Here is a 15,620-nt window from a genome sequence, read left to right as displayed (position 1 = left end):
TAGCATTAGAATCGTATAAATACGTAAGTGCAAGTCATTATAGATAAAGATTTTGTAAATGCTAATGTAAATACATTAGCATGTAATGACACAGGACCAACCCTTCTGGCAATGGCCATTTGTTAAATAATTGTCATATCAAAGTTCAGTGCAGAATATGTTTTTAACAATATACACATTCACAAGCTATCAAAAGAATAACAGTCTTATGCTACATAGAATGCTAAAAGTTTTATCTTCCAGGTGACAATAGCTTTACAGATGGTCTATTTAAGACATGAAGATGCAAGTGCAATAGGACACAGAAAGAAGACAATATTGGAAGAATTGTCAACTTCGGAAAACCTTCTTAGAAAACTATTGCATGAGAAGAAATAAGCTCCGATATAAAATAATAGTCCCAAGTGAATAAGGTGAAAGAGCTATTAAAACTGACTAAAAATTTAAAGCATCTTAAAAGTATAAGTAAGGCACACTGAGAATTAAGTTGTATGGTGGCACCATAGAATCTCTATCCAGCTGGACCGACAGAGCATGCTTTGCAAAACCAAGCAAGACAAAGCTGTACCGACTTTGGAATGTAAAGAAAGGAAGTATAACTTCCAGTAAAGTAAGCAAATACAATGTAGAACATACCATACAATTATAATTTACTGTGACAAATGCTTATGATGATGTTCTAAAATTCATCATGGAGTCCAAGTATGTTCTCCTAAACGAGCTCCTCTGACAAAAGACCACGATGTGTTTCAAATAGCTCCATCGCTGTCAGTTAGCAGTTTCCAGAGAGTAAAACATTAATAAAAATGGCAAAAGCAAAGTGATGTATCACGCAGCGTCACCCATATTAATCAAAATACAGTACATTTTTAGCTTTAACAAGACATCATAACTTTCAAAAGAAAACACCTTTAGTCTTAGCACTCAATTCTTATGGACATGGTGAAGAACTCAATTTAGTTGATTCAGTGATACTACAGAATTGGCTAAAGTGCTGTAGAAAGAATAATTTGTATTTCTCTATTAAAAACATTTTTTATTCCTCTTGAAACTTGCCTTCAGTAATAATTAAATCTTAAGATTGATGGGACAGCATCAGCAAGAAACAGCTAGTTATCTTAGAGGGCATTTATTAAAATATTTCATGTACTTTGCCAAAGTACTGGGCAAGATAAGCTCATCTATGCCCTACATTGAACGACCTCTTTAGTCATCTTTTGCTTTTTCCTTTAGATATTGCCTCTCCGTAGGTCAGGTGAATAAAGTCAAAGAGTTGCGTGGCATTGGCAGCATTACCCAAGATTTTGGAGAGCTCGTCCTTTGACAGTGTCACTAGCTCTGCAATGCTTTTAACGTGGTTCATTAAGGCACGGCAGTTTTTTGCATTAACACCTGGCATTTTTAATAGAAAGTCCTGGGGACCAGGGTTATACTTGTCTGACTCGGGAAGAATTTCAGAATCTGCTGTGACGGCCATTGCTGCCTCTGCATCAGGTTGGGGATGGTTTTGTTTTAACTCTTCAAACAATTCAGCAGTAGCATGGGGAGAGGGACACCACAGGATACGCAGCTTTGGGAAGTGGAGTGTAAGAAGGGTTAGTTTAGAAGTAATATCGTTACTGGAAATCTCCTGATGTAGAGAGCCTCGTGGAATCAAGGAGAAAGGTTTGTTAGGATCAAATTCAATCAGAAGAATTGGTCGCTTATAGTAACGGGACATAGAAGTGCATTGTGCATACAGCCGTCCATTATTTAAGGAACCAATCAGATCACTGATACTTTTCCGCTCTACACAGATATCAGGAGTTAAGATATAATCTCCAACTTCCAAAGTAACAGGCTCAATGTCAATGCCGCGACGATGAATCAGTGAGGGAAGCTCACTACGAAATTCCCGCATATCCACTATTATGGTTTGCTGAACACTCTTCTGCTCCTGTCCACCTGAAGAGCAAAATAAATACAGTTAACCTAATACCTATCATCTCAGACTCTGGTTTTATAATTTTCCCGTGTTCTGCCAATGCTTCTGTAATGGGTGACTTCACATCTCACTGATCTTCACAAATTCAGCGGTATAGTAAATCCAGACTTCACTTAATTTTTCACTGTTACAGACAAAAATCAGTTGCCAAATTATAAGCTTTATTTTATAGTGTAGCTCTGCTATAAGCTTCGTATATGTGACAATGAAATAATTTTCATCTACAGTTTAACATATTTAATGCATCAGGAAAATCTTTAAAAAGTTGCCTGGAAAACAAGGTAATGAACAATCCTTCTTATTTCTATCTGTTTCCCACAGAAATACGGCATTTTATTGTAGGAGTTCTATCTTAGCCTTATATAGATCTGTAGCAGGACACATGAAGAGACTGCAACGTCAAGGCCACAGGAGACATAATAGCAAAGATTAGAAAGCATATGGTAAAGGAGAGCAGGACTACAAAAATGACAGCAAATCAAAATGGGGCAGAGCTGTAAAGGTAAAGGTGAAGACAGAATACACGTCAAAAGAAAGGAACAAAAAGTGTGGTTAAAGACTGCAACAAAAGATGCTTTATTGCAAAGAAAGTAGACAAACCCCACAATCTGCAGTTGTTTACCCAGGCAACCTCTTCTGCCAAGATCAGAAGTCCCCAACCTTCCCTAGCTCAAGGATGACACCGCCTTTGACTATCTGCAGACTTCAGTTTTGATATTTTAATTTCTCTCCACCTCACTACAAACAATACTAGACAGCCTCATAACCAACAAGCTGCCCAGTAACAATCCAAATAGTATCTGTCTTAATGGTAAAATACTTCATTAATCTACATTTTCTTTTCAAGGAATAACATAATTCTTTGTCATTGCGCAGACAGAGGTGCATGGAGTAAGGGAGATAATGTTTCTTTACCATCAGGACTGCAGAGTCAATGTGCAATGTGTCTAAGACCCAGACACCTGGGACAGGATTTAAACACACTAGTTGTAGGCCTTGTCCAAAGCTTAGAGCTGTGGCCCAGCTTCAGGAACTGCTCACCTGCTTTGCGTGTGTCAGTAGAAACAGAGGCAGGTTTAGCATCTCTTATTAGGTCTAAGTTTGTTTCATCTCTTCCTTCTCTTTCTTCAGGAACAACCATGCTGGCCTTCTCTCTAAGGAACCACAAACAAAAAACTACTAAAAAAAGCGATTATATGAGAAAAGTAGATCAAAATACTTTAATACCCTTCAGCCAGATGTAAAATCACATATAGTTTAATACTATTTACAGACCCGATTGGAAATGCAATTTAGCTGGTTTTCTGGATTGTTGGACTAGACACACTATTTTTATTTTCAATTGTTACCACTCTTTAGCATTTGATTTTTTTATTTTTAGAACTTCTCAGGGCATATAAAACAAAGGAACTAGTGCCTAGTAATAGCAATATAACCTGGTGAGAAGACACACTCTGTAAAAACACTGTCCTATACAGTATGAGAAAATAATTGTTTTGGTCCCCAAAACGACTGAAGTCAAAAGCCTTAGAAATATCTTACAAGAAAAGTTACCTGCAGACAAAACCAGATTTACAGAAATAAAATTCACAGCCAACCGGGTAAAAATACAAGCTGTGCTGTTTAGCCTTTGAAATTCAGTATTAAAACCCCTAAAATTAATAAAGTATCAGGTGGTTTGGAAAAGAAGGTTTTGACTTTTTGTTGATTCTCAATGGGAAAATTATCTTAACATCTGAAAAGAAATTGAATAAAAAGTTTATTTAAAGCCTTCACACAGTTAAGAACTTCACTATTTAAAATGTAAGCATATAAGGAAATTACACAAAACATTAACAATAAAGGTAAGTAAACTAGTTTTGTTACCGAATGAGTTTTTCGAAGGCCTCCTTCTCTTTTCTCAGAGCTGTGAGATAACGCTGTTCTTCCGTTGAGCCCCCATATATGAGGAAATAAACCCTGTAGGTTTGGAGGAAAAAAGAAAAGAAAGAAAAAGATCCCAAAACTTTGTATTAAGTTAAAAATAACTACAATATTTAAGATTAGTAGCAGTAAGTGCCTGACAAGTTAGTATGTGCCTTAAAAAAGGCAAGTGAAAACACCCTATCGTTTTCTGTAAAGATATTCCAAAATCAGCCACAAAAATTCTTATATCCAGTGTTCCCTCTTTTCCCAGTGACAGAAATGCTTACTGGAATTCTGGGATTCAGCCAGAGTGGACCTCAGGTTCAGTCAGCCATTCAGTAAAGACACAAAGCAAGTATAATGGAGAAGTTACTTTCTCACTGTTTTTAAAATCTTCCCAGTAGAATATATATATATATAACAAACTAAAAAATCTGCAATCATCCTGGGTTAGGAAAAAACACCAAGATTTTAAAATTATATATTTATACAAGGAAATCACAGGTTCTACAAAGAACAAGCTGTCATTTATCTCACAGAGATGAACACAACAACAAATTAAGTTTTATTCTGCAAACAGGGATTTAGACGGAACGTTTAAGAATTAATAATTACCTTAAGGAATTAATTACCTATAGCTTTTCAGCAGAGTTATTTTTTTTTCCAATATATTTTAATTGAGGTACATTTTGACAGACTGATAGGATTTTATTCCTACTACTTTTTTTTCATCTCCTAACCCCTACTTGCATGGCTACATCTGCTTTTCCTGCTCTGAAGTGCGGGAACCTGATGCTGGAGATAGAGACAACACATGTTGATTAGGCAATTAAAAATAAACTGTACAAATAACCCAGTAATTATCCTCATGCAATATACTCTGTGAGTTCTGTCATTTATATCCGCACTAAAGAGTCCTTACCTGGATATCAGGTACAGACACGCTAAGTACTACCAGACCGACTTCCATTTTCAGTTACGTTGCATATATACAAATCTTTGACTGGAAAATTACAACTGCTCTTTTAAAATGTATGCAAATAATTTTCATTAAATCATTAAAGTATAAAGCATTATAATTTCAAAGCTAATAATTTTATATGCCAATAAATTGTGTTTCAACTGTAGTAAGTAAAATGTCTTTATTCTAAGACTTAAGAAACTGCCATAAGTTATTTTCAGAGAGGTGCAGGTATAACTACAGTTCACTGTACTCAAGAAATGCTATATCAGGCTGCCATATAAATGAAAATAGTGCAGAAACTCAAAGTATATTAAATTTTAAGTTTTCTGTATTTTTAAATTAGTCTGTAACATCTATTAAAAAGAGTTTTGCAATTTACAAGTGTATCAACTATATATACACAATGCAGAAATCTTCCTGTCAGCTCACATCAGAACTGAGCATAACTGCAAAAACTTATTTTCTTTATTGTGTTTTCCTTGATTTTCTGTTACAGGTTTTGAATTACTGGTCTTCAGCTTGACCAGACAGCAGGAAATGTGAAAATTAATTAAATCCAAAAATGAAGCTTTTTGTGTAAAAGTCATACTTCTAGAGAGGGTTTAAAATGAGATTACAACCTCAAAATTAATCTTTTGCCACTAAGATCATGTAAGAAGAGGTCAATGGAATTCACTTTTTTTTTTAAGCACGTATGTTTCTGTCGGGGACTAAGTACCTGCTGGGAAGGAAAAATTATCTTTTGGTTAAATCAGACATTATGCTTTTGTTTAAAATCAAGAAGAGGGCTAAACAGGAATTAAAAGGTAGCTAAAGAAAAATCACTAAATGCACGTTCTGCATTGACCACTGAAAGTGCACTTTTATTTTTTCTTTTAAGATGAAGATTAGACTGACCAAGCCAACTTGCCTCAAAGGCTTCCCAGGCCTGCTGGCCTTGTAGATTTCCAGCTGCCGAACAAAAGTTAGTTCTGCATCATATAATACAACATATCTTGGTTCTACTTCATGCAGTACCCGAGTGAGCGCATAGGGATCGCTGCAACCCTGCAACGGATGAATAATTGTGAGTGGGTTCTTGAAAATACCATAGTAACAATCTGAGGGTAAGTTCATATGGAAATCTTCAGGACTGGTCTCTTCAATACTGCTTTCTTGGCTACTGCCCAATTCTTTATTATCTTCCACCTCTAACTCTTCTCTTTTTTCCTCCTCAGTTTTCCCTATCATTTCCATTATAGTCCGGTCTTGATGCTTTTTATGTTTATTTTGTTTTGAAGAAGCTGCGAGTTTGGCTTTTTTGGCTTGAGGCGCTGTGTCTGGCCTGGTGTTTCCTTTGGACTTGACAGTTTTTTTGTCCTTAATCCACACTTCTGCAGCTTTCTCATCCTTTCCAAAGGTTTTGTTATACAGCCTTGTTAAAAAAGCTTCTGCTCCAGCAATAATATACTCCCTGAGCTGTGCACAAGCTCGGTCATCGCTGGCACAAATAAGCACTTGCCCTGCAGTCAAGAAACAATATGTTTATAATCTGCTGCACTGTACTTCTTATCCAGCTACAAGACATCTCTTGAGCAAATTGTTTGTAATGATCCTAGAAGCATGTCTGCCAAAAGCCTTTACACTCGGTTGTCACAGTTGCTCTGGGCTTTCAAGGAGTCTAAATTACATGATGTTTTGTACCAAACAAGATTGGAGAAGGTTAATGAAAGTCCAGCATTCCTTATTCTTACACCATATAGATTAGTGAGGTTTTCCTTTTGACCATCTGAAAAGAGGCAGATGCAGCACGTATTGAAACATATTCAGATAACTTTTTTTAATTTAAAATGTGTATGTAATAAGAACTTATTTTAGACCATTCTAATTTTCAGCCTTTGTCAGTTGTGTTAAAGAGTCTAAAAAACACATTTCACACAGTACTATTGACATTTGTGGGCCTTGAATAACAATTCTCCATGAGCTGACTCAGATAAACTCCTACTACACTAGGTGAGAGAGCCAGTTCTCATCCAGAGTCAGAACACTGTGGGTGGGAGAAAAGAGCACTTTTTTACCCTTACTATTTCCTAAAATAAAACTTGGTGAAATTTAAGGGGATGAAAAGCCCTAAAATAGTAAAGGCAGCAAAGCAGTTAGCAACACACTTGCCTTCTACTCTCTACCCGATTTGGGTGCATCTCCTGGAGAAGCAAATTTTCAGGTGCATGAGAACGTGTGAGATGGAAAGGGCGTAAGACAGAACCCCTATTTTATTTTATTTTTTAAAACTGAACTTGATAAATGAGTGAATGGTACCTTGATTATTATAAATTTCCACATTAGTCTCAAAACCAATAAAACTAATAAGGTATCAGTACAATACTGAAGTGTAAGTTAAAAATATTTTTTTGTAATAATACAGGCTCTTTCCTAAAGGGTATTGCATTGTAACCAACAGCATTTCTCTTTTAGAACAAACACTAAATAGAAGTCTTAAGAAAAACTAAATAGTTTTACATAGTTTTTATATATATGTACATAAACTCATGTTTTAAGTCCACAAATTATTAAATTTATAACTAGCTTTATTATAGAACTCTTTAAGGAGTTAGGCTCCTTCTCTCAAGAGTCGTGTAGAAGTAAAAACTTGCTGTACTGTGAAAACTTACATCATTTAATATTCTCTCACCTGGACCACCAAGGTCTTCACTGTTCTTATTCTCATTTTCAATCTCTTTCAGTACTTCTGTCAAAGCTTCCCATTTGGGGTTACTTTCTAGAACCAATTCCCTTTTCAGTTCTGAAACACAAGATAGAACACAGCAGCTCTTACAGCCAAAATATCCTTTAGAACTTTAAATTCATGATTACATATCAATAGCGTGATGGTTGTTGGCAAATACAACATTTAACAGCCTACATATGCAACTTGTTATGACGATGGGTTGGAAAGCACTCTTAAAGAAACATTTAAAAACAGGAATAAGTGCTTTAGTGAAGCAAAAAGTTAAAATATTCAGTCATACTTCAATTCTGAAATTCCTGAATATATATTTTTTTAATGAAAGCCATGGCAGCCTCCTACCCGTTCATATAAAATAAAAAAGATCAAGATAAACACCAATGTAATTCAAGAACAATTCCACAAAAGCTCTCCCAATGATCAGCTGAGCAAGTTGAGAAGAACCCCTTACCTTCTTCGTGACTCTGTTTTATATTATTATATGCTTTTTGAACTAAGATTGTCTCAGCTTATCCCAGCTAACAGATTGGGATCTTGAGCTGCGTAAGATCATGTAGGGAGCCACAGCACAAGTAGTAATATGCAGAGCATCTGAAATCGTGTGACACTCTCAAACTTAAAATAAGGAACGATCAGTACCATTTTCCTTCTTCACATCACTTTTTTCAGAGACTTTGCCTTTCTGATTCAGTTTCTCATCTGCAATGCGATAAACTCTAGCTCGAGCATTTACAAACATTGAAGTACTGGAGTCAAGAAACAGCCAACCTAAAGAGGAAAAGAAAGCAGTAGTAGTTTGACATCTGCAATGTGTATGTATTTCAGCCCTTCCCAGTAAAAGCTCCAAATCTCTCATCTGGAATATCTGTGCTACCTGCTTGCTGTGTAATTACTAGCTTAATAAGAGACAGAAATGTGATGCAGATCTCACACTGTTAAGTAACAGCAGTTAAGTGGGAAGATGAAAGCATTATCTGTCAATAAAAACCTACGTCCTTATGGCTGGTTATATAAAACCTAATTAGATACCTTCATGTGTTTAGGAATGTTAATTAAAAATATCAACATTTCACTGTTTCACACATTAACTTGTATGGTTATTCAGTGTTTACCTGAATTCTCACCAAAAGCTTTTTCACTTGCTTTCAGTGACTCCAGAAGATTAAGGAAAGTGACACAATCATACTGAGTTAGATACAGTAGCAAAGTACGTAGTATCTTCAAATCCTGGACCAAAGATTTTGTCTTGGCTCCAAGTTGATGCCAGAGAGGATCTAAATAGTGACGTATTGTCTAGAAATATAAATTCAAAAGTTCAGGATGACAAATATATAGTATAATAATGAAGCTCAGAATGCACTTTTTTCCTTTACAGAGGATACCACTAGTTTCCCAAAGTTATTAAACATACCCAATTAAAGATGCGAGGGTGAGATTTTTTTTTGAAGTAATATTTTTTTGCAAAGTTAACATAATACAGATGTCTTTATGTAAAACATTTCAACAATTAGCAGATGTATATCATTTAATGTTTTCAGTGTATGTTTTCCTTTCCATATAATAATAAAATATTGGTAAAATAAAAAAAGCACCTTATTTTACTGGTAGTGGCCTGTGCCTTTAGTATTCAGTATCCTTTACTTCACCCTTACAGATTAACACAGTCTCTCTCCATGTACCAGTAATAAACATGTCATGGGAGAATACTCAGTTGCTGCTGGTTATTTATTTTACAAATAATATTTTTGTTTGCATGGCAGACAGTCTGAAGACCTACATCCCTTTAGTTAGACACAACAAAACAATCAAAATGGCTACCTTGTCAAAAGCTTTACCAATAGCGTTTTCTAAAGATAGATCTTCTACTTCAAGAGCTGGATTATAGCGTTTGAGTTCTCTCAGACACGCGTTCAAAATGTCCAGGATTGAAGTCTGGATTGCAAGCATAGCACGGGTCATGGACACATGGATTTCCACCACTTCAGGTTTATGCTTCTCTAAAAATGAGTTCACTGCTATATGAAATCTAAGAGGAAAACAGCTTATTAAGATTTACATGGATGGTTTGCTTGACCTACAATTATTCAAAAGTTTATACAAACTACAATGATGATTGTTTTAAACATAAAGAAGTTAATTGAAAAATAAATCAATTTCTACAGATATGAAGACTGCGATCTTATGAACAGCCTCCGAAAAACACCTATTCCACAATTCTGACTGTAGTCATTCTAGTCATGTGAGCCTATATAGTGCTGCTGAATGATCCATGGAAAATTACTGTGCTACATTCTAAGTCATTATTACACATAACAAGTATTAAAGTAAAACCAAAAAATCTCATAAGGGAGAAACTGGAATGGGCTCATAAACCCTTTGGAATTACACGGACCCACTAGCAGATTCTGTGATATTCCCAGCTTCTCATTCTAAGCAGCAGGTCCCTGTTGGATCACTGCCCTTAGAGCCAGTCCGGCTGCAGAAGGACATAGACGCCGTCTGATTTTCACTAACAGGACAAGGCTCAGAGAACGCCATGTCCACTGACCTCTGAAACTCAAAGGGCACTTCCCTTAACTGCATGCTGTACCCCCAGCCTTTTTCATGGTTCAGAAGCCAAGGAAGAAAATTTAGGGAGCTTCTGTTCAACCTTTCCTATCCTGGTTATGTCCATTTCTACTTTGTGATACTGAAAGAAAGACTGTTGAAGCATTTACAATGCAGAGCACCAGCACCAAGATGGAGTGAAATACGTTCTAGACAGGACTGAAGGAACAATCGGGCAGAGCTCTTGCCCCAGGCAAGAGCACTCAGTGGGTAATCAGCTAAAGTGCCCCGTTACGTTTGTGGCTATGCTCATGAAAGACTTAATTCCTGTCATAAACTTGGCGATTTGGTTTCTATCAGTCACCAAGAAATATTCTTCACGCACAGCATACATGTAAAGGAAGATTCAAAAAAATCTGACATGTAGAAAGAGATCCATGGAGTTTCATCACAGTTGGAAACAAGTACCTCCAGGAATGTCAGAACGGAGAGACTGTATTCCTGTTATTTATGGCATAAATAAGCTGTTTAACGAGTGAAGTATTTCTTGAGCTATTAAGAATGTCACTTTCTGCTGTGATTTCTATTGGCTAAAAGGACAGCTATACCATAAGGTTCAGCCCCTTATAGATGTAATTTGGCTCTATTTTCAAAATTACCTACAGAAATTTAACATCTTTAAGACCACTTCTTCTGTCAAAAATTGAATGAAATTTCTTTGGGAATACAAGAGGGAACAGAGATTAGCAGTGTGACTGAACACACCTCAGTTTCTTAGGAACTCACTGTAACAGCCTTCATCTTTTTTTTTTTAAGTTTAACTCTCCAGTGAAGTAAAGAGGTGCCTTACCTTGGCCACAGGTAAAGTTTCCTGACAAAAAGACTTCTCATCACTCTTTCCACATGGCAAAAGCCAGTGTTAAATGCAACTGCATTGTCTGTGAAAGCTTTAATGAAGCCTTGCTTGTTCTTCTGGCGATAAAGTCGCAAGATAAACGCTTCCTGGCAGGACTCAATGATTCTGTGTGCTTTGTATACCAAAATGCCTGGCAACATAAAAGTTTTTTTAAGTTACAAGAAGTCAGGTCCAATCTCGTATAGATTTTTTTTCCTCAAAAGTTCTTTTAACACCTTTTCTTGAATAAAATATAATAGGAATTTAAATCTTCTAAAGCGATAGTTGAACAAACCTTCAGGAGTTCAAGTCAAGTGATTCCTCAGTTTCAATACCATGGAATCCACAAATAACAGAACTGGGCTAGTGATGCATCTTTAACAAAAAAAAAACCAAACTTGTGCTTGATTGGTAGGACTTATTAGCTTAGCAAATTCTTTACTCCTAAGGCAAAACTTTAATTGAGCCTTTTAAGAGGAGTAAAAGCAAATGCAAATTGTAACACACTATTACAACAAAGCAAGTTTGGTATGTTCAGGATTATGACATTTGAATTATTTTGTTACAGAAGTTCTGGAAATACAGACTTGCCAAGTATGTTTCATTGGTAAGAGTTCAAGTCTTTATATAATCAAAGAACTTCTGAAAAGCTTTATTTTGCTTTTTCCTCCCTTCTGGCAGCCACCTTCTGTCCTCAAGTGTGACTATACCACCAACTGTATGAGTACACCACCAATTTTCTTCATGGCTATGGGTGTATTTGGAAAATACATGCACATAAATTTATCACACACATGTTAGTGCGGAGAAGTGAAACAACAGTTAAAACTACATTAAGCGGTTGAGGTGAACACTTGCAGGATTTACACTTTGCTCAGCCAAGGCCTGTTAAAATCAAGGCTTATTTTTTCTCATGCTTAATTGTGTTCAATAGCACATTACGTTTTTTCACTCTCCCCTGAGAAGCCTATCTGGTACTTTTATCCGTTCACAGCTTCCAGTGGAATAATAAATGCCTTTCTAAAATGGAAGCACAGGACATCAAACATCACAGGTTTTACCTGGTACCTACATAACTGACAAACTTACAGTGCATTTAATTTCTATAACAAGTTTTTCAACTTAGCACCCAGTCATTGACCTTAATATGCCTTTGCTTTGTAAATGAAAAAGCATCTGTAAGAAAAAGAGTTCCATAAAACCATTCATTTCATGGTCAAGTCACGGAATAATCCACTAAAAAGCATTTTTCTATCTAGATATTCTTACATCTCTCCTATAAAGCAATTTTTTCAGGACATGATAGCGATTGTACTCATTTCTGAACATCTTCCAGTTTGTCAACGTATGATTCTGAAAGAACATTACAGGAGACACAGAATTTGTAACAGGCCAGTAAGACTATGTGTTTATTAGAATAACTTCCTACTTTTAGTCAATGTTTCTCTGCTTATTGAGTACATACTGCTGTGTAAGCCTTGGTAGAAACAACTTGCCACTGTTTACTACACCAACTCACATCAGTTTGACTATGCTATTAAGTACATAATTTCTATTTGGCCAAAACCACCAGGAATAATTCTTCTTTACTGCAGTGATAATTTCTTATCCTCATTTAGCTGAACTTACGAGTTCATCAGATGTTAATTTATGCGTGATTCTATATTGATTTTATAAACAATATTTGTGACACCTGGAAGCATTTTCCCGATTTTTTTTTTTGTTGCTATTTTAACTCCTCAAGAAACACTACTACAAATTTTTGTTGTACAATTTCACACACAGATAATACACGTTTCCAACAGAACCACGTTACCAAAATTTTAACTAAAGCAGGAAGCCTATCAACGCTGCTGTCACACTGACCTCTAGTGGCAACGGAAAACCGATAACAACTCTGTCTCATTAGAGGACAGGACAATTTTTTAAACCTTTTATGTATTTCTTCTTTTCAGACACAAAGTCCAAAGGTCTGGTTTTCTTTCTTTTTTTTTTTTTCAGGCAGAAAGGTAGAGGGGAAGGCATCAAGGAGAATAAGAGAAATTAAAGTAGGTTGCCCAGAAAATTTTCTCACTTTTTTTTTTTTTAACCTACAAATATTACAATGACAAATCTGGTGTCCTTTGGCTCTAGCATAACACTGTTCAAAATGTTTTACGGATTAGAGCTTGTTTCATATTGACTAAAAGGAAGGGGATACAGCTTCTGAAGCAGAAACTTAAGTTTTTCTTAGCACTCAATATTTAATTACATTTAGCCATTAAGAAGATGTTAACATTTGGATGACAGTAAAATATTCTTCTATTCCTGGCTCTTAGATATCTATTTTACTAGCTCTCCAGGCTTTAACAGGGTTTCCAGCTTAGACAAGAACACAAAACCAACAGGTGCTGGGGGAGAAGGGGAATAGAACATTAAAGGAGAAAGATAATTGTAGTATCTTTCATCATAATTTCTATGGAACAACAAAAAAGGTCACAAGCTATTCCCCAAAATCTTCACAAGGATAGCAGCAGCATTACTTCATAATATTGCTATTTATATAATGTCTCCAAGGTGTGTCAAGACAAAGATTAGTAAGAAATAGCTGTTTTTTGACAGAAAAAGTAATCAGAAGTAATCTGTTAATACAAAAAGTAGTGTGCTGAGTTGATAAAACATGACACCTAAAATCAGTTTCAGTCATAGGCCATGTACCGAGAGTATTCTGGACACTATTTCACCAAGTGCAATCAATTACTTTCCTTGGAAAGCCAGTCTGAATTTCATGTGTCAATGGCATAATTTAACTGTTGATTTGTTTTCCAGACAGTTATTGATATCAAAGTCATACAAACGCATTACCTTAAAATAGTGTGGATGGTTTCAAATTGTATGATTAAATAAAGCAAATAAGTTTGGAGCAAAAAAAGCAATTTAAAAAATATACATATTTGCTCCTTTTACCTGAGTCTTTATGGAAAAAAAAGGAATAATTCTTCAGCCCCAATACTGGTCACTAGAACTTGTCATACAGAATTAAGCTTTATGTATTTTCAAACAGAAGAGCCTTACCTTTATTTCATTAAACTCTTACCGGTAATGAGATTTGCAGGAATTCTGTCAGTAAGGAAATCCACCACAAGGATTCGACTTGTTGCAAAGATGACTCCTCCTTGTGTGTAAAATTCGTATCGAGTATTATTTGTAATTTCATTAGTAACACGCCGAGGAAGATGAACAACTCCATCTGACCTCAGCTGATCAATAAAATACTCCTAAACCAAATACAATAAAAACACATTTCATTGTGGTAACTGATGAAATGGATGCAAAAAACCCTAAACTTTGAGGAGCTGTGCAAAGCAAATAAAATCCATGACAGTGTAAGATACTACTTAAGGAAGTCAGAATGACCATGACTTTTTTTCTTCTTGGGTATACTTTGTTCAGTTTCAAACTCATCCAAGTGATTTAAACATCTATGTATTTTCAGTAGTAGCTACACAATAGTTAAGCAAATATGAGCCACCAACACTCAAAGGAGCTTACATTTTCTCTTATATTTTATTAGCTCTTTTTCAGAGAAGAGGCAATTTTAATACTGACTTAAGAACAGAGAATTGGGCAGAGATCATCTTTTAGTCCATTCACCCGCTATCAACTACAGCAGGTAGGTCACGTACACCAAGCTTACTCTTGTGAACTACTGCTGTGATATTTATTCACCTGTGGTCACTGACAGAGTCCCCGTAACATCCCCTCCCTGACGGTGGGGAATCTCCCTGGTTCCAGGGAAAACGGAGCGGCACTTTTTGTACAAGCAGGGCCAAACTTGTCAGCAAGTTTCACCCCTTCGTGCTCATTAGCTACTTAGAGATTCCTGCCGCTTACAAGTTACGAACGATTATAGGAACTGTTAGGAGTCGCTCCTGAGCGCGCCTGGTCGGACACCTTCTCCCCGGCAGGTTCAACGCCCAGGGCTCAGCGCTGAGCGACAGCGGGTACCCCCCGATGCCGCCCCCCGCCCCAACGAGCCCCTCCGCCCGCGGGCAGCGCCCTCCTCCCCGGTCCCAGCCACAGCCGGGGCCGCCGGCCGCCCCCGCGATGCGCCCGCCGAAACCGTGAGGGGACGGCGGTGAGGGGGAAGAGGCGGGGCGGGCGGGCCGCGGCTGACAGGGCCTCCCCTCACCTCCTCGGCGGGGCTGGTGTTGAGCACCAGCACCAGGCTGGCGGGCTCGCAGTAGAGGCGGAGGAAGCGCAGCAGCAAACGGTCGACGCCGAGCCCGCGGGCGCAGACCACCAGCCCGTCCTGGTGGAAGAGGTCCAGGAAGATCTGGCTCTCGTGCTCCAGCAGCGCCGCCATGGCCGCCGAAGGAGCGGCGCATGCGCACCGGCCGCCGCGCCCTCCCGCCGCCGAGGTGGCGGCGCCCCCTGCCGGGCGCAGGCGGGGCGGTCCTCCGGCCGCCAGTTTTCCCGCCTGCAGCGCGAGGCGCCTCAGGCGAAGCGCCTCAGGGTGGAGGGCGGTGGCGGCGGCAGAGATGGAGGATCCCGAGACCCACCGGCGTGGAAAATGAGGTGGGAATGGGACTTATCTGCCTGGCAAGCCCTCAGAGGTGCT

At 37.7% G+C, this 15,620-nt stretch overlaps 1 protein-coding gene across 1 annotated transcript; it reads right to left on the bottom strand.

Moving 5' to 3' along the window:
• Positions 1 to 1,210: 1,210 nt before the first annotated feature.
• Positions 1,211 to 15,366, bottom strand: ERCC4 (ERCC excision repair 4, endonuclease catalytic subunit). Its single transcript, XM_074158631.1, has 11 exons — positions 15,192 to 15,366; positions 14,097 to 14,277; positions 10,976 to 11,171; positions 9,397 to 9,604; positions 8,691 to 8,871; positions 8,218 to 8,346; positions 7,525 to 7,635; positions 5,764 to 6,355; positions 3,851 to 3,943; positions 3,026 to 3,138; positions 1,211 to 1,944 (listed from the first exon to the last, which is right to left on the bottom strand). Exons 1-11 carry the CDS (start codon positions 15,363 to 15,365, stop codon positions 1,211 to 1,213), a joined length of 2,712 nt encoding a protein of 903 aa, XP_074014732.1. The 5' UTR covers position 15,366.
• Between the last annotated feature and the right edge of the window lie 254 nt (positions 15,367 to 15,620).

The sequence above is a fragment of the Numenius arquata genome, chromosome 14, assembly GCF_964106895.1.
Source record: "Numenius arquata chromosome 14, bNumArq3.hap1.1, whole genome shotgun sequence".
NCBI lineage: Eukaryota > Metazoa > Chordata > Aves > Charadriiformes > Scolopacidae > Numenius > Numenius arquata.
This window is presented reverse-complemented; position numbering and strand designations above follow the sequence as displayed.